Source organism: Rattus norvegicus, chromosome 5, assembly GCF_021556685.1.
Source record: "Rattus norvegicus strain SHRSP/BbbUtx chromosome 5, alternate assembly SHRSP_T2T, whole genome shotgun sequence".
Taxonomy (NCBI): Eukaryota; Metazoa; Chordata; class Mammalia; order Rodentia; family Muridae; genus Rattus; species Rattus norvegicus.
The window spans coordinates 81,778,012-81,801,539 of record NC_141538.1 but is presented as its reverse complement, the minus strand read 5'-3'; the positions used below and the strand labels follow the sequence as shown (position 1 = coordinate 81,801,539).

General features: G+C 51.0%; 1 protein-coding gene across 14 annotated transcripts in view; it reads right to left on the bottom strand.

Annotated features, from left to right (window-relative positions):
* Positions 1 to 23,528, bottom strand: part of Rgs3 (regulator of G-protein signaling 3) — a 139,669-nt gene that overhangs the window by 59,227 nt on the left and 56,914 nt on the right. For 9 of the 14 annotated variants that reach the window (XM_087550850.1, XM_087550857.1, XM_087550858.1 and 6 more), the window contains 7 exon segments: positions 19,843 to 19,924; positions 18,553 to 18,658; positions 17,674 to 18,025; positions 17,274 to 17,313; positions 12,623 to 12,819; positions 9,896 to 9,979; positions 3,430 to 3,541 (listed from right to left, as the gene is read on the bottom strand). In XM_087550850.1, the coding sequence (XP_087406976.1) occupies positions 3,430 to 3,541; positions 9,896 to 9,979; positions 12,623 to 12,819; positions 17,274 to 17,313; positions 17,674 to 18,025; positions 18,553 to 18,658; positions 19,843 to 19,924 (973 nt within the window). 14 annotated transcript variants of the gene reach the window in all.

Sequence of the window (23,528 nt, the reverse complement as noted above, 5' to 3'; positions counted from 1 at the left end):
GGACACCAAGGCACCACACGTGGGTTTGCCTTGAACCATGCTAACTGCCTCTGCCATTTTGGATCTCATCCAGAGAAGGCTTTACATCCCACCATGCAATGCACAAACCATGCAGGAGGCTCCCTAATCATGGGCTGGGTGGAGCCCGGAAAAGGCTTCTTGGCCCATGTCTGCCCATCTATCATTTACCCAGAGGGCATCTTACTGCTGCTTTGAGATTCATCAACCCTTGTCTACTCCTGGGGGCAGGCCAAAAGAGCTCACGTCTCTGTTCTCCGCCTACAAAGGCAGGGCAGGGGAGGGACAACAAAGTGCACGAACAGTAAGAGTCAGGGCTGAGATTTGAACTGGGGAAGAAAGCTACCCGCAAAGCCAGGGTTCTGATCCTATATCATACATACTTCTGCCCTGCCACAGGCTCTCTGTGATTCTATCCAGCTAGGAGCTTCCGAGTGGAGAGGCCTCTTCCACAGCTCTCACTGCTGTGGCCAGCACTGAGGCAGACATGGACAACAGCTTAGAAAATGTCAAGCAAAGCATTTTAGCAGCTGGGGCCAAAAGCAGCTGAGTTTCCAAGCTGGGATCCTGGCTCCCCAATGTGCCTGGAGAGCCCATGAGTCAGATAGACATTTCCAGGTCATGCCTAAGAACAGGCAAGGCCAGAAAGACACGCTGTGGGCGTGATGCTGGCCGCCTGGGAGGCAGAAACACAAAGAGTAGCAGAAGCAGCAGACAGCCGTGACAGGAAGAGACCACAATGGGTCCCCGCTGACCGGAGATGTCCCAATTGTTAGCACCAGCTCTCTGCCTGTTCCCATCACATTGCCATTCAGTCCCAGTGAACACTGGGAGAAGCTGGCAAGAGCAGGCACCATAGGAGTGACCACCAGTCTGGAGCTCTGGGGGAGGAGACACAACGGCTCCCAAGCTAAGACCACACTCCGGCCACCTTTTAGCTATTCATTGTCTACAAAAACAAGCATCCACTGATCATCTGATACATGCCATGCTCCCTACATAGTCCTAGGAATATAGGTGACTAGAGAAGTTGACCCTAGCAAACAAGTCACAAGGGAGTCTCAGGGAATGGGTGGATTCTGCCCTGCCAGGGAACAGCATGTGCCAGCCCCAGCCTGTCCAGGATGAATGCCTTCTTCTTTTAATACCTTTATGGCTACTGACTTGAGAGCAAGAAGAAACCTAGGAGTCCCATGCCAGGGTTAATTAGAGACCCTTCTACCACCAGACACTCCAGCTAACCCCCTAATGCATCTCTTAATGGCCTCCCTTGCTGCAGTAGTGGGCATATGGGAGAGGCCAGGAAACAGCTCAGTCTCAAAACATTGGATCCCACAGCTAACTCTGGCTGCTGCAGAAGGGGCACTGGAGTTTGGTAGAACATGGAACCAATCTCAGGAAAGTAGGGGTGGAGGTGGGGGGAGGACAGTACAAAGGCTTCAGGGTGCCTGGAAAAAAGTCTAAGTCCTGAACCATGTGCCTGGAGTGCTCCTGTCAACTAGTCACTTCCTTCTATCTCTGCCGCTCCAGGATCCCCAGAGGCCACTGTAAAACCCACTAAAGGCTGTGGTTTGCCAAGGAAATCCAGTACAGGTTCACATCGTTCTTGCCAACTAACCCCGTAGGCTCTCATGTCCATGATCACCTTGCCTGTGCAGTGCAGCCCGGGCCACCCACCCTTAGCTCTCATGTGGCTGTCTCGTTATCTACAGGCAGACGGTATCTGCCCCAGGAAGCCACATCTACATGCAGCTCAGTCTCTTAGGAGTTCCTCTGCACCTCCTGGCTTGTACCACCCAACCCGAGCATCACTACCTAGTAGAGGAAGAGAGTGTCCAAACTCCTCAAACTTCAAATCCAGGCTCTGGGAGTTCCAGAAGGGGCAACCTAGCCAGCCCCCACCCTCTATATTCCAATCTGGAAACAGGGTAATATGAATGCTGGCCATGACCACTCTCCCAGGATCCCTGAGGGTTCCCTCTGGGGTTATCAGAGAAGAGGAAACTCAAAGAACTAACTGAATCCTTATCTCACAGAGAAACTATGAGTGGGAAAAAGAAAAGGATCCACCGTGCTTACAAGCATATCATTACAGTAATAAGTCAAGTCTGGGCCCCCAGTCCTGTGGCCACTGCTCTCTCTACCCTCCAACCCTAGATCCACCCTGCTGGATCAGCCCCTCTCCCCAGTTCTTTTCCCTCCTTCCATTTAGCAGGAAGATAAGCTAGTGGGGGTCTTGGCTTGTGGCCCAGGACCTTCAATGTGCCCACCAGTCAGGGCTCAGGTCCTGGTGCACAAAGGACATGGTACTGAGTACCCCTCTACTCGGTGCACACTCATTTTAACCAAGTCTCAGATCAACTGAGCTGGGGGCGTGGCAGGGAAGCCAGGCTGACTATTCTAAGCATCTGTGTGACCACAGGGCAAGGTGGGAATCAGGAAGCCCAGGGCAGAGTCACTGGAAGGCAAAGAGGAGCCATCTGGAATACCAGAGCCAAGAACCAAGAAGGTGAGAGGCCTGCTCTTCTAGCTGCCCTGTCTTGCTCTCTCCTTGGTTGTCTCCCTTGCTCTTCTGTCAGTAGACACCCTAGTCCTAGGAGGACAGAGCTAGAGGGCGAGCACTGAGAAGGACTTCCCATGGGAAGGCCAGTTCCTGAGGAGGCAGAGTGGCCAGGGCACCAAGCACACAGGATGGCTTCGCAAGCAGTCAGGAAGTTCTCCTGAAGCAAAACCCGCCAAAACAGAATTCTTTCACGGCTAATATTTTCCTCCCCCTGCCCCTGCTGCCCTGAGCTCAAACAGGTCTGTTGTTGTTTGCATAATCTGGGAGAGGAAACCGAGCCCCTTTCGGCTAAGACCTCAGGCGCCAGAGCCTGCTGCAGGACAGATATTCCCAGCTGGCTTTCCGTTCTCTGGTTCCCCATGGGCCAGGGCCCTATGGAAAGTTTGGGGCTAGAAGTTCCCAGCTCACTGCTGATGCTCTGCTCACCAGCCCCAGTCAGTGTGCTCCAGCTTCCCAAGGCTCTGACCTACTCGGCTAGCTAAAAAGGAGGAGTTGTCCACAGATAGTTGTCAAGAAGCCTCTACTGGGAACCTGTTTGGAATCAGGCACTTTATGACCTAACTTAACCCCACAACCTTCTGAAGCGCTATTATTACCCTACTTTACAGAGAGGAAATGGGCTCAGAGAAGTGAAATAACTTCCCAAGGCCACACCAGAACTGAAGGGCTTGAACACAAGGTCTAGGAGTCCAAAGCTCTCTCTTCCTTTCTGCTTGGAAGCTCCCTAGGATAGAAACCTCCTGCAGAGATCAGGTAGAGCAGAAGGTGGCCTGCCAGCATTGTGTGCAACATCTGACAGCCCCAGGCAGGCCCCCAACAGCATGCTAGGGTGCCCAGGTCCTTCTTACCCTCCTGTAGCTTCACACTCTGGAGGTAGAGGGGGTTTCTCAGGACGTCGCAGCGGCCTGGTTCCTCCTCCTTAGTGAACAGCAGCAGGTCCGAGTAGGCAAACAGTGTCACCTGTTCAGGGAGAGAGCAAACACAACTATCTGTTTTGCTGTCCCCCGGGATGCAGAGAGCCACAGGGCCCACTTAGAGGTCCAGGAAACACACCCTGGACTTCTAGTGTCAGGCAGAACCAGAAGGAACTCCAGGAGGGACCATGCTAATGACAGAGGCCTGCACTGCAGTGGGAGCTTTTCTTTACTTCCCCTGCACAGAATAGAAACAAATAAAAATAAACCAGATGAAACAATGGTTCTTGTCCTCATTGGGGTGGCGGGGGGGTAGCTCTGTCAGTCTCTCTATGACCATAGTCCTCTAAGATCACTTTACTTGGAGGAGCCTTACTTAGGCCCTGGGGTGTCCCCAGACCATGCCCCATACCTGGCTCCCTCAAGCTTCTTCTACAAGCTACCTGTATTGTGAAGGGAAGATTTATGATGTAATATTACCAAATTTCTTGCAGATATTTTTATAGTGTACCAATGAGGAATTTGGTTCAAGGTTACTTACGTTCTGATACAGGTTTGCACATAACTGTTAATCTTCTTTATGCTCCAAAAACAAAGGGGAGGCCATCTTTTAGACATCATAGGTACACTGACAGATCTGCTCAGCATTTAGTTTGTTAAAAGAAAATTTACTTGGGTCTCTATGTCCACTATGGTTTACACTGTTCTTTCCTTAAAGCCATAAAGTAAGTCCTATTTCAGATAATAATAATAAATTATTAATTGTGGGACTCTTCCTCAAGGGGCCATATCTGACTTTCCATCTCTTCTGAAGCAAAAAGGCCGCACCAGAAGGGCCTGGCACATCCTGAAGGGCGCGGTATGGAATCTGTTAACCATGTTTAAAAAGCCTGCACGCTGACATTTAGCTAGCGAGCGGTTCAAGATGGTCCCACAGTCCCACCTCTGAGGCTCTCCTAGAGAAATACAAGAATGTATAAATATGAACATATAAGGATGTTCTCAGTGGCACTTCTGTAATTAAAAAGAAATAAAAGCAGAACATGGTTGTATACAGTTACAATCCCAGCAGTCTGGGAGCCAAGCAAGAGAATTATGAGTTACCGGCTATCCTAGGGTGTAAAATGAGCTCTAAGCTAACCTGGGCTATGTGGTGAGAGCTTGCTTCAAATATATATATATTCATACATACATATGTGCATATATGTACAAGTGTGTGCGTGTGTGTGTGTGTGTGTGTGTGTGTGTGTGTGTGTGTAAGATATTCAAAGGCCCACCTGCCATCCTGAGCAAGAGAATACAGGCTATGATGTACAGGCTATTCCAGGGTATTCAATAAGCTCTAAGCTAGCCTGGGCTATGTGGTGAGAGCTTGTCTAATATAATATATACAAATATATATCATACATATGTGAATGTATATGTATATGCTCACATGTATATGTATGTAAGATGTATTCAGAGGCCTACCTGGCATCTTGAGCATTACATAAAAATGGAACCTGGAAGTAATTAGGACCACAGAGACAATTCAGGGATGTATTTAGGCAGGGCCATGTCCCCTTCCAACAGGTCCCAAACACAAAAGCTCTAGAGTTTGTGTGCTAGAGAGATAACTCAGCAGTTAAGAGACTAACTGATCTTTCAGAGGCCCTGAGTTCAATTCCCAGCAACCACATGGTAGTTCACAGCTACAGTGTACTCATTTAAGAAAAAAAAAAAAGCTAGAATTCTTCACCAGAAGGGAATATTTTTTAAGAAAAGATTTATTTATTGTATGTATGTGAACACCATCACTGTCTTCAGACACACCAGAAGAGGGCATCGGATCCCATTACAGATGGGTTGCTAGGAATTGAAACAGAAGAGCAGTGTTCTTAACTGCTGAGCGTCTCTCCAGCCCCTCCAGAAGGGATCTGAATACTGAACCCTGTCCAGTCCAGCTCAATACAGTGCAATAGAAGCATCCTAGTTGCTGAGAATCTACTCCTGCCCTGGTCCGTCCTCACTTAAACAGTTATCACTCAGCTTAGACAGGTTAAGTGACTTTCCTATGGCCACACAGCTAGGGATCAATCCTCCGGTCAGCCTACTCCTAATGAGAGAGAGGTGGTATTGCACCTATAGCAGAGGAGACAATAAATTCAGTAAGCATTAAAGGAAAACAATGGAGTGCTCAGTAGACTCATAGATGGTCTGAGGAGGGTCTGCAAAGTAGGAAAGCCCTCATGTTCCCACAGAAACATGTCCCCCAGTCAGGGAAGGCTGGCTACCTCCAGACCGTAGGGGAGCTGACAGAAGAAATGTAGGAAGAGACAATCTGTGAGAGTAGAAAATTAAAAAAAAAAAAAAAAAAGAAAAAAAGCCTGGGGCCGAAGGAAGACTTGTGGGAGGAGCCACAAGGTGAGAAAAGCTCTAGGCTGATGGCCCCATCCCCCGCCTGCTCCCAGAGCTGAGAATATGGTCTAGACAGGAAGTGGTTAAGGCATGAGAGAAAATTTCCCCCAAAGGTCGGTCAGGCAAAGGCCAGGGCTGGCACAGGGCTGGAGGCAAGGCAGATGGCAGGCATGCCAGGCCAAAGCATGTGGGACCCTGTTCCCTAACACCCCACACGCAGGAGCCTCACAATCCATGAAACACTGACCCCATCTCCACAGTCCGGGTACCTGCTGCCCTCCACCACCCTTCCCGGGCCCGGGCCAGTCTTCCAGACACTTGCTCCTAGGAATCATGTATTTTCCGGAATCCCAAGACCTAGTCACAGATTCCTTACAACTCGGAGGGTGACTTCTCCCAAGTGGCCCTGACCAAAGCCTTCTCCTGGGCACCCAGCCATGGGCCTAAGCCTACCTACAGACAACACCTTGGTGCTTCAGTTAATGGTAAACCCCATGAGTCTGTATAAACAGAGGGTGTGGCATCTTGGACTTCACGTATTCCTGGAGCCTAGCAAAGCTCCAGTGACCAGAACTGTGGTCAGGATGTGTGTAAGAGGCTGTCATGAGCCTGACTTTGGGGCGCACGCCTTTAATCCCAGCAGAAGTAGTCAGATCTCTGGGTTCAAGGACAGTCTGTCTGCACTAAAAATCGAGTTCCAGGGCAGCCACGGCTGTACAGATAAAGCATCTCTCAGAAACAAAAACAAACAAACAAACAAACAGAAAAGGTCACCAAATGATGATTTGATCTGGATGTGCATCCAGCCAGTTTGTGCCTTCTGGGTGGGAGCGGGCAGAGCAGTCTGTGCTGTGTGGACTGGAGCAGCTCCCTAACATCGCCACGCTCAGAGAAGAGTCATGGTGAAGAAGAAGCAAGAGAGAGAACATTCAAGACACACAGACCCTCCAGCTACTTAGCACTTCCCAGTTTACAACTCTGCTGTGTGGAGAGGCCACAGTTCTCATTGGGAAACCCCTTTGGGAAAAGTTCCTCCCTGGAGGAACACAGGGTAAATGACACAGAGTAAACAGAGTCTAGGAATCCCTCCCTCCATGTTCTCAGAAGCTACCCAATGTCTGGCGATAGCATGAGACATACCAAAACTCTCCTATGAGGCTGCCACTATCCTACTTTGAGGAGAAGGGGTTACTTTTCTTGTCCTCAAAAAAGAAGACTCTGCCTTCACTCTTGAACGGAGAGTTTCTTTTAGTTCTCAGCTTCCAAAGCTCCAGGAGGCAACAAGTTGTGTGTGTTTGTGGGAGGTGGGGGGATGAGGGGAAGGGGGCTAGGGAGTATGGGGGAGGGGGCAGTGGGGAGTGAACTGTTACTACAGCTAGAGTTTGGCTTGTGCTCCTTTGGTTTTAACAAACATGCCCAAAGTGCCAGGGATCATAGAAAACATTACACAGCCAGAGAACCAAGTACTAATCCTGGCTCCGATCCCTACCAGCCTTGAGATTCTTGGGTCCTGGTTAAGAATCTCAGTCTCTTTGTGCTTCTCCTCTCCTGGCGTGAGGATGTTGCAGGCCTAATTGGGATCATGTGTGTAGCATGGGGTTGTGCGTGCAGCATGGGGTCATGCGTGTGGCAGGCATGAGCAGTGAGAATATACAGTAAATACCTAACGTTTGTAGATTTAATGGTGAATGAGGTAGGAGAGAGTAAATGAGACATGAGAGTATAGTCCAGGTGGCTGTTGTCCCTAACTGGCTTCTTCTGGGTACGTTAAGTATTCAGTCACACCTCTCCAGCCCTGACCCTCACACTTCACCTGCAGCCACACACTTAGGCACCAAACCCAGCACCAAGGGACTTCTCACTCTTTTTTTTTTCGGAGCTGGGATCCGAAACCAGGGCCTTGCGCTTGCTAGGCAAGCGCTCTACCACTGAGCTAAATCCCCAACCCCTGACTTCTCACTCTTACAACCTACATCCTGTCTCCCAGTGAAATTTCTCTCCCACCGAAGCAAGGGGGAGGTAGATAGGCTGAGGTCCTTAGGGAAGCTCTCCGAAGAGAGGCCCAGGGTCACATCAGCAATCCTAGGGGTGCAGGAGCGGAGCTCAGTGCAGGTAGGAAGAGGAGAGGGCCCTGGTGAGGGCTTCGAGGTGCTCACATAGGCTGTGGTGAGAACAGAGGCTGGGAGTGCAAGGAAAGCGCTGCATATAGTTGTGTATGAGAGAACCATGGTGGTCAGATAAACGGAGGAAAAGGGCACTGGGCCAGGGACAGCAGGCCACTGGCTCCAGAGGGCCGCACCCCTTAGAGCATGTTTAAGATGCCTTCATTCTTTCATATATCCTTGGCTCTGATGCAGCTGATTGTGACAGGCTAAACTGTAAGCAAGGGAGGCTTCCAACAAGAAGCTTCACCCAGGAGACACTTTAAGCCACGCCATAGACAAGGAGGCAACCAAAAGGATTGTGACTCGGTTGCTGGAATAGAGTTAACTCCCTCTGCCATGGTAAAGCCACGAGCTGATCCTGTAAGAACCAGCTTAGCACAATGAACAGTCCTGGAGACACCTGCAAGGCTGGAGAGCAGCCGGCCAAGTCAAGTGACTGAGATCTAGCAGAGAGTCAAGGTCAAATCTAGAGTCAGAGAGGAACCAAGTGAGGCTTCAACCACCCATAACTGTGTGGGCAGCATAGGAGCAATGTGTGATCCATTTCCCTGGTCAGTCCAGGAGGACAGGCAGAGAGCATGTGGGCTTGTCCCATGGCAGCCCAGAGGATTAACCAACCTCAAAACCTCAACAGAGACTACACTGGCTTCTGTCTAGGTTCTGCCATTGCTTCATAAAACCTAACAAAGGAGAGCTAGTAGATTCTTCCTCCCTGGGGATCCTCCCCCTCCCCTTCCTCCTCCTCCCTCCCTTTCCCTCCCCCCTCCCCCTCCCCCAGAGGTTTGCTCACTTTTCCTCAATCTTTCTGAATAAAGCTCACATTCTGCTTTTCATACTTTCAAAAGGCCACATCCATTAACCTTCTTTGGCCTAAGACAACAAGCACAGAGTTACTGTCCCAGGCCAATCCGCAATGACTGACTGCTCCAGCATCCCGTGCCCTTGAGTCATGCACAAGACTGAGAAAGGTTCCCATCACACTAAAAAGTCACCAGTCAGGGGAGGAACGAGCACACAGTCTCCCTGGGGGAGCCCTCCTAAAAGAGACAGTACTCATGTGGAACGTAGGTGCCCTGATCTGCTTACTTACAACAAAACAAAGGCAAAGCCAGCTGCCAGTGTTAGCTCCAGTCACAGAGTGTCCAGGAGGATGAAGCTACAAGGGGCTAACCTCAGACAGGCACAAACCCCCTGCTCAGATGGTAAGACTGATGAGGAAGGCAGAAGTCATTAGAAGCCAGTGACAGGGCTGGGGCTAGATGTAGACTTCCTATTTCCAAGTTTCCTGATCTTTCCACTGTGTGGGTGAGGGAGGTTCCCCCAGCTACAGATAAACTGGCTCCCAGGAAGAACGACCTAACCCTTGACCCCTGCTGACAGGGCTAGAGTTGGGGGAGGAGTACAGAGGGTGAGCTTAGATGGAGCCCTGAGACAGGGTCTGGGGTTGGGTTCATATAGAAAGACTTCAGCATTCTCCTAACAGTTCTCTTTAACTAGACTTCAATCTTCAGGGTGCTTATCTCTGCTGGGATAAACTGTTATCTTTTCTCCTGCTGGGATAAACAATGAGATGTCTTTTTAGAGACTAGAGTTATGCTTTGACCACGCCAATGATCAGTTTTCAGAGGGAGAGATAGAGGGAGAGGGAGAGGAGAAGGGGAGAGGGGAAGAGGGGGAGAGGGACCACTATAACTAGATGGTAAACAAGAACTGGATAACCTTCTCAAGAGGCTTTTAGAAGAGTTTCAGGTCTCCACCCTGAGGCTGTCTACTACTTCTCCATAGGAATCAAGGGAAGAGAAACCCAGCCCAAAGCCAGTGTAGAGCGCAGGTCTTACCTGGGAAGTCTTGTTCCTCCCCTCATAGAGCAGCAGCTCCTCTGACAGCAGGAGAGTCCGGGCAGGGTTACAGAGATCTAGGGGCTGAAAACCAGTCACGCTGAGTGGGAGTGCGAAGGGCAGCTTGCCAAAGCCAGATCAGAGAACTGTCTTGCAGAGGGAGAAGACAAGTCTGTCTGCCCTCCTCCTACCCCTGACCCCACGCACCCTCTCACCCTTGCACCCGCAATGGAAAGAGAAAGACTCTGCTCCAGGTCGGCACAGCTAGCCCTGATCAAAAGAGCTGCTCTCTCTACAGGAAGTTCAGCCACAGGCTCAGGGCCTTGCAGTTCTCCACTGGTGCACGCCCCCACACCAGGCTCCAGCACCCTCCCAGCTCTCCTCTGTCCTGTGCATGCCTCAGAGGGAGGTCTCTGCTGTCAGGCCCAGGAGGCATCTTGAGGGCCCTATGCCTCTCGAAATGGCCACTCGAGTCTCTTCAAGCCCAGGCCGGTCCCTGACTTGCTCAGGTTCCATGCTGAGCAGACAAACTCCTTCACCTCAGCAACCAATTCCCACTCAAGCTTCGAGTCCCACCACCCTGTCCTGTCCACCTCAAAGAACATGCCCAAACTCTGCCAGACCCTGGCAGAAACACCCATCCTTGGAAGTGTACACTTATCACCTGGCCCCCAAGTCCCTGACCTCAAGCAGGGGTATAAAAAGATAACAGGACAGGCATCAACTATGTACTAGAGTGGGGATGGAGCCTCAAAACTAAGCTGTTCATAAGCGGACGGAACAAGCTGACAGAAAGCAGAGCCAAGTTCAGTCATTGAGCCAGGTGGGGAGGTTTCTGGTGGGGAGGGAGAACACTATAATACAGAAGAGGTGGGACAGCGTCTGTGTGGAGTGAGCACACACGCATATGTGGAACAGGCTTATACATGCCATGGGTATAAAAGGAGGAGGACAACTTGCAGAAGTCACTTCTTGCCTTCCACCATATGGGTCCCGGGGATCAAACTCAGGTTGTCAGGTTCAGTGGCAGACACTTATCCCTACTGTGGTAGCTTGTCAGACTTGATTTGTAATAAAAAGTAAAAGACAAAACCAAAATAACCAGGCAGGTAGAGTGAGCCTATAACCCTAGTCCTTGGATTCTGAGGATGGAGGATGGCGTTGGGCCATCCTGAGCTACACAGTGAAAGGCTGTCTACAAAGCCACAGGCTGTTGGCATAGTTCAGTGCTTGTGTACACGAGCAAAGCCTTAAGTTTGGTCCCCAGCCCCACAAGAAAAGGGAAAGTGGGGGGAACAACATGGTGGTAAATAAGAGCTTGTTACATTTAAAACTGTCTAAAAAACCTAAAAGGTCATATAAGTGACATCCAAGGGGCAGAATAAATAAAGATTTGAGAGGAAAGAAAAACAGAACATTTTTGCTACCTATCCACCATTTGCTGGGCATCTGAGGTGTTTCCAGTTCCTTAGTATTTTGACCACAGCAGCAATAAACAGTCGTAGGGGTTGGGGATTTAGCTCAGTGGTAGAGCGCTTGCCTAGCAAGCGCAAGGCCCTGGGTTCGGTCCCCAGCTCCGAAAAAAAAAAGAAAAGAAAAAAAGTAAAGGGGTTGGGGATTTAGCTCAGTGGTAGAGCGCTTGCCTAGGAAGCACAAGGCCCTGGGTTCGATCCCCAGCTCCGAAAAAAAGAACCAAAAAAAAAAAAAAAGAAAGAAAAAAGTAAAAAACAAAACAGAGTTGTGCGAGGATCTCTGTCAAGGATATAGAGTCCTTTGGACACGTGCTCAGGAGTAGTATGACTGGGCCGTATAGTAATTATCTGCTAATTTTTTAAAAATTAACAATTTCTTCTTGAAAATGAGATACATATGTGCAATGGTCCTTCATCCAGCCATAAAAATTTAATTATAGCATTTGCATAAAAATGGACAGATCTAAAACATATCAAGCGAGGTAACCCAAGCTGAGAAAGACATACACTATGTGCTTTCTCATATGCAGAATCTAGCTTTAAATGCTTTTATTATGTACATACATATGTGGGTGTAGGCATGGGCCACATAGCCAAAAAAAGAACCACAAAAGGAGAGGAGTGTTGTCGAGGAAAGAGGGGGATAGAAGACAGGAAGGCGGCAGAGGTTATGGCAGCAGAGACTTGCCAGGGGCAGGGTGTGGGAGAAACCAAATCATGGTTAGAAACGCTGTAATGGAACCTAAGACTGAATGCTCATTAACCCAGTGACAGGAAGAGGGGAAGAAGGAAGTAGGGACATGAAGAAGTGAGAGATTAAGGGGGGGGGAGCCTGTGACTCCTGAGATTCCCGTGACTTCTGCTCTGTGCTCCTGCATGGTGAGTGTGGGCCCGATGCATTTGCCTGAGCAGAGGGACGAGCCACACACACTCTCCCTCAATCAGTTTCAAACACAAACTGCCCCTGGGTGAAGCAGCCAGCATCACTGCCAGACTTTGTTGTACCCCTATCCCGGCCCCAGACAATGAAGGAGCTGGGAAGGGAAGACAAGGACCCTCTCATGCTCCACACTTTCCTGCATAGACTTCTGGAAACTTCTGCTTCTCTTATAATCTCCTGAATATAAGGTTATTTTTCTGTCCCCAAAGGGGGCCCTGGATCCTGGATGAGGCTCCACCCTCGCTCCTGGAACCAAGGTCCCCTACGGTTCTCACTTCCTCCTGAGGGGAACCCTGGGGCATGCCACAGGCTCACCTGCACAAAGACAGGGAATACCAGGACTTTGGGGGCCAGGGTGACATAGGTGCCGTAACTTGAATGTGGGATGTGTGGTCTCAGGGCTGAGCAATCTTGGTAGTTGCTGTGGCCCTTCATGGTCTGCACTGTCTTCATCAACCGAGACTTCTTGCCCAGGCCAGTGTACGATTTCCCTTTAGTAGTAGTCCCTGGTTCTGTGGAACAGAGTTGGGGGACAATGAGGTACTCTCATCATCCCTCCAAGGATCCCTCTCCCCACCCCACCCCACCCCTGTAAGAACAAGGAACAATATCCATTTAGTGAATCCCACTCCAGCCGGGCTCAGCCTCAGTCTCAGCCTCAGTCTCAAGGATTCCTGAGGGGGAAGAAGGGTGAGCAAGAGGGTGAGGGGATGAGGGGGTGAGGGGGTGAGGGGGTAGAAACAGCAACTCCAGGGCTAGGATAGAGCTATCAGCCCACAATTGTGACAGGGGGAGTTACCCTGGACCCCATCCCTCCAAGTGGTCCAGGCACCAAAACAAAGTTATCCATTTATCAGTCTTGCACATTTGAAAACCAAGATATTGTCTAGGCATGTTGGCACATGCCAAGAATCCCAGAATTCAGAAACCTGGGGCCGAAGCAGCCTGGGCTGCATGACAAGATCCCATCGCAAAACGACAGCAGCAACAAAATCACAACTCAGAAAAAACTCCGAGGGTCTGACCTCACTGGACCTGCCGTTCTATATGGACCGTGAATTGGAGCAGAGAGGACTTTGCAAGTGACAGGGCACACGCTCGTCCTGCTACCATCCCACCCCACACGGCCTGCTCACCACCAACCATGCACAAAGGTCTGTTCCCTGCAGTAATGGAGACAATGTGCTTTGCCCGTGGACATCAGGGTCCACGCCTTCTGCTAGTCAAGGTAGCGGGAGCTACCTGGCCACCCGCCATCAATTTGACTAGAATCATAAAAAGCACCTGCTGCCTGTGTTCCGAAAGCAGGATGGAGGAACAAGTCTGAGAGATAGATGGGGTTCACACACACACACACACACACACACACACACCTGGGCTCCTTCCTGGGGTTCCCACTGCCAGGAGAAACCAGCCAGGTTCTCCCTGACTAAGGAGCCCAGGTGTCCTCTAGCTTCCTGCAGTGAACAAGCGACCTGAACCTACTCCATCTTGGGGAAGATCCCCACCAACGCAAAGGCCACTGCAAAGAGGAAACAGCCCAGAGGGTTTCACACTTGCTCCAGGGCCCCCCACCACCCCCCTTCTCACTGATAGGTGAGAAAAACAAGTCGACTCTCCCCGCCCTCACAAATGACCAGCGAGATCACAGTCTGGAGGCAGCACTCAAACCATAACTCAAACCACTTCCTGACACTTCAAGAGTGGCTGAGATGGTACAAAGAAGGGGACCCAGATGGGGACAGGATCTCTCGGACCTGACCCTGGGGGCTGACAGGTTGTCTGTGCAGCAGCCTGGCCTTCCACTAGAAAAAAAAAAAAAAAAACAAAAATAAAACCAAAAAAACAAAAAAAAAAACCCAAAACCGTGTCTCAAGATCGACACTAGTCTCGAGTTGGACAAGACACCTTGAGTGGGAGCCATGTCTGCCTCACTCAAAAGCTGACTGCAGCTCGGAACGCTGTGTGGCTGTGACTGCGTGGAGCAGGCTCCTTCCCTCTCTGACATTGTTCTTCCTGCTCTGAAGCAGAGACTACACTTTCCTGCCTCGCCTGTCCATGTGAGTCAGCTGGAAACTGAAGAAAGGCCCCGTGAGAAAGAGGGATTGGAGGGCCGGGCTGCTATGTGATTGCAGGATGGATTACCTCAAACACTGAGGCAGCCATCGGTGCTGGCACGGCGGATGGACACTGAGCCTGGAAGTAATAGACAACAGGCTAGACTGACAGGGCACAGCCTGGATCAGGGAAGGCTCTAAGTCTCAGACTCACACGAGAGTTCTTCCCTAGGCCCAGGTGCCCGGCACTGTCAGAGAATCTTCACCCTAGATTTCAAGAGTCACGAAGCAGCCACCTGACCCACCTCTGCTTCCAGAGGGGAGGGAGACTACTTAGCCCCATCTTCTAGAGAAGCAAACAGAGGAATAGGGTGTTTTCATGAGTTGGCCAAGGCCATTCAGCTAGTAAAGGGCACTAGGCAGGACCAGCCCAATCTAGGTGGCAGTCACTCCCTAAAGGTACACTCCCACACTACCCTGGTGATATGGGGCAAAGGGGTGTGGATCTCCGGAACTGATTTTTTTCCCAAGTCATTTTTTTTTAGAACAATCCAGATTGCAGGCCGGGTGCTGAGCCCCACGAAGGCAAACCCCCACCTGTCGCCTCTTGTGATGTCTGGCCTAAACCTGTATCATCTCCATTTCCTGTAGCACCTGCTTCACTGACCAAACACAGTAATTACACGGTTTTGCTCTGAGCTTCTGAGGCGAGCCCTGGCAGCCCTCTGGCTCTGGCGGTATGGTAAACTTTCAAAAGACAGCAGCCCTGGGACATATGCCAACTACACCCAGACAGGCACTTTAGGCTCTGGCAAGGCCTCAGACCCTGTTCAATGCAAGATGGCTGAGCGGTCCCTGCCCCTGATATTCAAAGCAGGATGGCTGGGCTCTCCGTCCTGAAAGGCCCCCTCCTTCCAAGCTAGAGGAATCAGAGGCCAGCACCACGGTGTGAGGGAAACCCTGTGCCTGGAATTTCACTCCTTCCTCTCAACTCACGACTTGGGCTGCAAAGAATTAATCCATGGGAATGGGAAAAGATATCCTTTGATACCAAGAGGATCACTGTGCTAGAATGTGTGTGAAGTCACAATCTTGAGACAGGGGACAGGGAGGTGGCTCAGTTGGTAAAGTGCTTGCTGCACTCACCCTGTGGCCCTGAGTCTGCTCCTCAACACCCCCAGTAAAATGCTAGGCATGGTGGCATGTGCTTGTAATCTCAGCACTGAGGAGGCAGAGACCGGTGGCTCGCTAGGGCTCCCTGGCTGGCCAGTCTAGCTTAACCAGCAAGTCTCAGGCCCCAGGGAGACTCAATAAAATAAGGTGGATGGCTCCTGGGTTTGACCTCCTGCCTCCACGTGCATACACACCCACACACATACAAACATGTGCATGTGTGTGCACACAGACTACATAAGACCCGGACAGAAGGAATTCAGAACACTCCCACTGTTATTAACACCATCATCTCTGCCTGACTTGTTCTTTCCCCCGAGGCTTAGGTGACCGTGCCCTTTTTGGCACTATATTTTTCAGAGAGGAGGAGTCAAAATACAGACACAGTTTGGGACCAACCATACAGGCAACTCTGGAGCTCTGTGGGAGAGGACGGAAGAGCTCCCAGACCGTGTACCTACGCCCGTGTAGGTGACACATCTTCCCAGGACCCCGGGACATGGCTTCAGAACAATAACAACAACCGGAGGCTTCTCCTCAGCTGCTCTGCCTAAATTCTACCGTGTCTCTGATGCCTGACAGTTCCTGGGTCTGAGGTTGGGCCTACAGAGATACACTGGGCCCAGCCCTGCCCCTAATAAAATCGACATTCAGCAGTGACATATTTACTCTGCCCTAATGTGCCCACTAAAAGCTTTTAGACACTTACTGTTCAATCACTGTGGGGCTCCTCCCTAGGAGGAACACAGCTTTTCTTCCGGCAGGCTAGGCCCAAGAGCCCATAGGCTCCCAGCAGGGAGAGGAAGAAAGAAGGTGCCTTCCATCAGGAATTCTAAGCCTAATTGGAGCCCCCTCTTCCCAAAGGCCCAAGTGCCCACTTTAAGAATCTTCTTCTTATCACTAATGGAGGGAAAGAGCACAGAAACTAATCCAAGACAAGATGGGAAAGGCCACTCTCAAGGAAGGAGGCCCAGGGTGTTCTAGACACAGATAGGTTCAATCGCACTGCAGGTAGTCCTCACGAACTGCATGACAAGCTAGACTGTGGGGTCAGAACTCTGTGGCAGGTGCGTGGGGGCCTAAGGGCCTGCCCCAGAGTCCCATACCCCTGGGCTCCTGGAGAAGAGGTTGCTTTATACCAGCTCCACTTCTTGCCAGAATGTACAGGCCAAAGGGAAGGAACTGGCAGCGACATCTACAAAGCTTGAGGTAGCTTCCGTGTAACATCTTTCCAGCATGCAGCAACTGCATACAAGTGTTCCCCTAGAATCCTGCAGACAGGCCCCAAGCAGGAGCAACTGATCCTATTTTATAGGTGAAAGGAGGAGGCGGTGATTGGCTCAAGTCCCACAGCTAAGATTCCAACCCGAGACCTTGAAGCCCAGAATTCCAGGACTGCTCTCCCTGCAGCTTCAAACGTGGTGCCCACAGCCCCTACCAGAAGCGGTTGCCCAGCAACACTGGATAACAGCCAAGATAAATGCCAAGCACCTGTCCCTTGGATGGTTCTCAGATTCCCTCTCTACCGACTTAATTCTGACTTTAAGGAAATAACACGTCATCTGGTGACGGGACGAAGGTGCTAAGAGGATAAAGGGGTCGGGGTCTGTTTCAAGTTAGGCAACCCCAACTCCGTCAGAAAGGCCTCTGAACTCAGAATGGGAAGTCGGGCCCGACCTTGGCTGACCTCAACGATCTCTCCAGGCTGAGAGGGCTTAGCATCTCGGACAGCTCACCTTCAGGGATGGCATCCTCCTGGTACACAGGCCGCAGCAACTGCAAAGGAAAGACAAGAAACCTAGTTCACTCAGTCCCAAGAACGGGGCAGAGCGGCCCAGCAGGGGGCTGCACCCAGGTCTGAGGATGGAAGTATAACGTTTCAGGGTACAAGGGTAGCACAGCAGTTCTCTTAAAGGGGAAAGGGTGGAATAGAGCTCCGTGAATAGGGCTCTGTGGCCCTCTGGGAGACATCATTCTCCTTCACGGCAGCTTGTTCCAAAGTGCATTCCATGGACCACGAGAATGATAGGACCCTAACAGCCATGCCACACAGGTCTCACAATCCAATTCTCTGTTTTGGAGACATCCTAACCTACCGCAGGGACCCAAGACCCTTCCACATTCAGCTGTCCATACCTGGCTTCCAGGATTCAGTGGGGCCAGGATGATGTAGTTGGGGTCAGTAGGGGTGGTGGCCCGGGACAGTGCAGGCAGGGTATGCTGGCCGCTGCGCTTGCCCACCTCAGTGTAGCGCTCCCAGCCTCCGAGCAGTAGCCCATCAGAGCTGTCGCACACCAGGTGGCAGCTGTGGCGCTGCTCGGGACGTGTTGGAGCCCCGTGAGTACAGTTCTTCTCCCTCTTGTTAGGGGGTGACAGGAGATCATGTGTGGACTTGCAGGAGGCCCGCCTCAAGACTCCGCCATCTGGCCCTGGCTTGATCTGGGGGACCACACGCCACACGAGCAGGATGATCTCGCTGGGACAGCTCCTGGAAATTCCACACAGGAGTTCAGACTTGGGGAGATCAGAACCAGTCAGGGTAGGAAGCAAGTGACAGAAGCCAAGAGGAGCAAGAGAAATGCGATTTCCATGTCATCCTTCCAGAAGCGGGTCCAAAATGGACCACTGGGGTGCTAGCCCACAGAGTCAAGAAGGGCTCAGATATTTAAATTGTGCAGTTGAAACATCTGCACAGTCTACAGTCCCTTAAACAAAGGGTTTAGCCATTCGGTAGCAGAGACAATTAGCTAAACCGGCCCCCTGGAACCACGGCAGGGACCACGGGGTCGTTCAGAGCGTCTTTCCTGCTGTTTGCTGTGGGATCAAAATTCATCTAAGCCTGAACCTTCCCATTTCTAGGCCAAGCAATGGATTCCCTGAGGAGCAATGCAAATTGCTCACAGCTGGGCAGAGAGTGGAGCGAGCAGAGCAGAGCAGAGCAAGGCAGTGTGCCCAGGGCTGGGTGGGGAAGATATGCCATCACTGAGGTTTCCGCCACCCACTGCCCCCTGTCACCGGATCTCGTGTGCCAGCTCCACACATTTCCAGTGTTCCACGGGCCTCTCATTCAGCTGTAGTACTGTGTCCAGCTGCTGCAGCCCCGCCCTCTCTGCTGGGCCCCCTGCAAGGACAAAGAAAAGCCACTCAGGAATCACTGAGGCTTAAGACCTCCTCAAAGAACCTGGAATCCTCCACACATCCCTGGTGACACTGGACGAGAGTTGTCCTTTTCCTCTCTATTGTTCCACACAGCGGTGCCCAACTGGGCGGCTCTCAAAGGCCTTTGCCCTCGACTCTCAGTGTGCTCGTACCCCATCCTCACTAGAGTCCCTCAGAACAGTAAGAAAGTGATATTTTTTTGGCAATAGAGGAGTGTGTGTGTGTGTGTGTGTGTGTGTGTGCGAGAGCGCGTGTGTGCGTGCACACGTGTGCTGTGTGTGAGGGTTGGGAAGAGGGAGATATAGACATGCACATGCATATACAGAAGCCAGAGGACAACCTCTGTAGAACAAGTGTTTCCTCAGGCACCATCTTCTCTCTCTCTCTCTCTCTCTCTCTCTCTCTCTCTGGCCTGGGACTCTCATCAAGTATGCTCCTCTGGCTAATGAATGAGTCCCAACTATTCTCCTTCCTCCACCCCCCACCCCAGGAGTATAATTAAAGCATAAGCCACAATGCTTGGCTTTTTTTTTTTTTCTGGAGACCGAATTCGCGTTCTCCCTCTTACATGGTGAGTGCTTTATTGACTCACTTCCCAGCCTCTGCTTATTATGTTCTTGCTTTCTGTTTGTTTCTCTTGAAGGGGTGTGTGTGTGTGTGTGTGTCTGTCTGTGTGTGTGTGTGTGTGTGTGTGTGTGTGTGTGTGTGTGTGTCTCACAGAGTCTCACAGAGTAGGCCAGACTAGCTTTGAGCATCCAGCAATCCTCCTGCCTCTGCCTCCTAGGTTCAAGGGTTACAGGTATGAGCCAGCTTGGAACGTCCACTTCTAAGTATTAAATGGGATTACAGACAGGATGCAAGCTCATAAATGCCCCCCCACAGTCATCCGAATTCAAATTTAGCTCCTCTCCAGAAACAATCAGACAAAATACAGAGTCTATTTTCATTTTGATAAAACAACCCCCCCAAAAAGGCTCTATTTTCATAAACCTCAGATTCATCTGTAAGTCATTTAAAAATATTATTCTTTTTCTTTTGAAAAGCCAGACTGTGATCCAGTGTGAGGCCCCGTCCAGCTCCAAACTGCCGGCAAAGTCCAGCTGCCTGGTGGGAGGGTAGGGCTGCCGTCCTGGGCCATTCACTTACCAGAATCCACAGCCTGGACTCGGACCGGAGAGTCACAGCAGATGGTGAAGCCAAAGCCGTCTTTTCCCCTCCGGATGGTGATCTAGGACACAGCCCTGTCCAGTTACTCCAGAGTTTTGAAGCTGGGAGGCCTCTAAGCCCCACCCAGAGCCACCTTCCCCTCCACAGGGAACCAGAGCTGAGAAGGAAGGAGTCTCCTCCTCTACCTACCTATGACCCACCGCCTAAACCCTGACTTATGAAAAGTCAAGCAGAGGGCAGAATGGATGGGATCCAGGAAAAGGGAAAACATTTCTCCTCTTGGTTCTAACAGCCCCAGCCCTTTACCCAAGAGCTATCTGGAGTTCTACCTCCTCTCTCCACTGAAGACCAGCTTCCTTTCCCACGGAGGTCTTGGGATCTTAGCCCAGGGTTTGCCTTGTGCTAAGGACACACACTTTATTTTATTTAGAAATAAAGCCAAGTGGGTGGCCGCCCTCCCCGAGGACCAGGCAGGACGATCCAGCACGTACTCTCTTAGCCTATGGCCAAGTGTCAGCTGAAGAGTAATGGGGCTCACAGGCATGGGCAGGCTGGATCAGAGCCTCTGAGCAGCCAGAGAGTTTCCAAGAGAAGAGATAGGCACGGGCGGAGCCAAGGCCTCCTGGATAAGCCTGTACTAGCCGCAGGCCAGCCAAGGGGAATGGATACGAGGCCACAGCACCAGTTTTCAGAAGTTTGATCAAAGGACCCTGCCATCTGGACACTCTTTGCAGACCAAACACTCTGTAGTCCAGCTCCATCTGTGTGTCACGCCCTGCTGAGGTACATGGGACGGGGTTCCCTGGAAGGTGGCCCTTGGTCTCTGGCTCCTAGTTAGGACAAGCCTCTACACACAGCTCTCCAAAGAGAAGCCGGTGACAAGCAACAAAGGAAAATGGGATTGTATAGAACTTAGGCCTGTGCACCCCGGACAGCACGCCCGTCTTTGAAAATGATTCAGTGCAGTGGCTCTCAACCTCCCTGATGCTGTTTATCCTGTAATACGGTTCCTCAGGTTGTGACCCCAACCATGAAGTTATTTTCATTGCTACTTCATAACTGTATTTTGTACTGTTGGGAATTGCCATGTAAATATCTGATATGCAGGATATCTGAGATCTGATCCCTGAGAAAGGGTTAGGGGTCAAGACCCGCAGGTCAAGAACCACTGGCTCAGGAGGGAAGTGCACAGACACTACCCTTGCTAACACTGGCACTTGAGTTCTATTCCCAGCCTCCGAGTAAGCTCACAATCCCCTGTACCTCCAGCTCCAGGAGGAACCCAACACCTCATACCTTCCTGCACACATGCCCATGCACACTTACAAGCATAATTAAAAAAAAAAAAAACCTTCAAGACAAAAATCTTCCAAAAACAAAAGGAGCGATTCAGTGTGCTGTGTGGCCCACTGGCTCATTCAGATTGCCAGGTCAGAAAATGGCTTCAAGAGGGAGTCCCAAGATACCCAGAGGGGAGGGAAAGATCAGGCCAAGGAGGCACAAAGGAAAGGTATCCTGGACAGGGACTGGGAGAGGAGGAACAGCTCAGCAAGCCTAGGACAGGTCAGCCAGGGCACAGTCATGTGCAGAGCCTGCTGCTGTCTCTCAGGGCTGGGCACCTGTATTCACCCGCTGGGAACCCAAGGCCAGGCACAAGGAAAGGGAGCAGGCAGGAGCCCAGGGTGACCAAAGGTCCCCGAGGCTCTGCTTCCCACCAGTCCTGGGCCTGGATTCAAAGCAAGTTTGTAAAACAGGAAATCTGACAGACAAGGGGGGATGGGGAGGGAGGCAGGAAAATACCCTATTCCCATAAGAATTCTGGGAAAACACATAGCTAAGACAGGAAGAGAAGGGGGGAAAAAGTGGAAAGAAAGCAAAACAAAGCTGGGAGTGAACCTGGAAAGCTGAAGGGACCTCTCGTTGCCAGGGCAGCCGAGGTCCAGAAAAGACAGCAGGAGCCACTCCGAGGGACTAACAGGGTACTTGGAACCCACACTCCACACCACTCAGAAACCCTTCTAGCCCTGCCTCGATCCTACACCACAGGGTGCTGAGGATGGCCCCTCCTGTCTGGAGGGTAAGCCCCAGTTCCCTGGTCTGAAGATAAAGGTGTTTCCACACTCTGGTGTTCTGTCAGGCAGGGCCAGTAGCCTCTCTTCACTTCCCTTAGTGCCAACTCAGAGAACAATTCCACCCCATTGGCTAGCAAAGGAATGGCGGGAAAGGGGTTAGAAAAAACCAAAGGCATGGCCTAGCAGAAGAGACTTCTGAGCACGCAGAGTCATGTCCAAAGAGTCTGTCCACCAAGACAAGAGTCTGTCCTATACCCCCAAATTAATACAGCTTCAGCAAGCCCATTTTACAGAGAAGGTCATCAAGGCCCAAAGTGAGGGAATGTTTCCCCAGTGCTCCTCTCTGACCATGGGCTCAAGAAGGGAGACAGTCCAGGGCTGGAGAGATGGCTCAGAGGTTAAGAGCACTGACTGCTCTCCCAGAGGTCCTGAGTTCAAATCCGAGCAACCACGTGGTGGCTCACAACCAACCATCTGTAATGGGATCTGATGCCCTCTTCTGGTGTGTCTGAAGACAGCTACAGTGTACTTATAGATAATAAATAAATATTTAAATATTAAAAAAAAAGAAGGGAGACAGTCCTCTCCTGACTCCGGGACCTCAGCAGCCCCTGACAGGTTTCCTCCCCAGGGTGGTTCTTTCTCTTGCCTGTCAAGGATAAACACCACCACCGCTCTGTGTCTCAGCCATGCTAGCACCTGCAGAGTGTCTGATGCTCTATCACACGCGGGCCCCTGTCCCTAACTGCCAGCATTTATTGTCCACTCCCTGGAGGTGAGCAGCAGACACAAGTCAAGCACTTTACAGGATCACCTTTTACTCCCACAGGCTTGCCTCTATTTGACTACTCCTGTTTTAAGGAAAAGGGACTGTAAATTGCTCAAGAGAGTCAGTTAAAGGGGACCATGATAAACTAGAGCCCCGGTCCCATAGAAAGCTTAGTGTGCTAGATTCTGCCCCAGTGTTAATGCAGGAGCCATCTTACCCTGAATCCGGACCGTGCATGCACCAGGTCCCCTCTGGCCACCAGCACATCCCCGTGCTCGGCCCCTTGGCCCAAGGACACCTGAGATTTCATTACCTTCGATCTAGTGTTCACCCTGCCTTATTAACACCTAAATGCTCTTGCCACAGGGATTGCTCTGTCCAACTTCAGGAAAGTAAGGAATATAATATAGGTTGAGGCCAGCAGGGCAGGACCTGAGAGCAGGGAAATGTTAGAAGGAAAAGCTGGGTCCCGAATGGTGGAGGTAAGTGTGTGTGTGTGTGGGGGGGCTCTCCCTGTCACTTACACACTAATGGGTTAGGCTCCAGATTCTAATGAGGACCTTCCCTGTATCTTTGCAGTCAGGGCAATTTGTATGGTCCCTCCTGCTTGGACACTATGCAAATCTGGATATATTTTACCTTTATCCCTACCCCGACCCCCATTCCTATTTCATAAGAAAGAAATGCCTAGTTCTAGAAAAGTCTTCAGGGTGAACATGACCACCACTCCTGACTCTTCCCTGCCTCCCAGCCCAGGAACTAAGAGACAGACGCTGGCAAGAAGCTGGCCTCCGGACCCACAGCCATGCAGTCACGTACGTCAA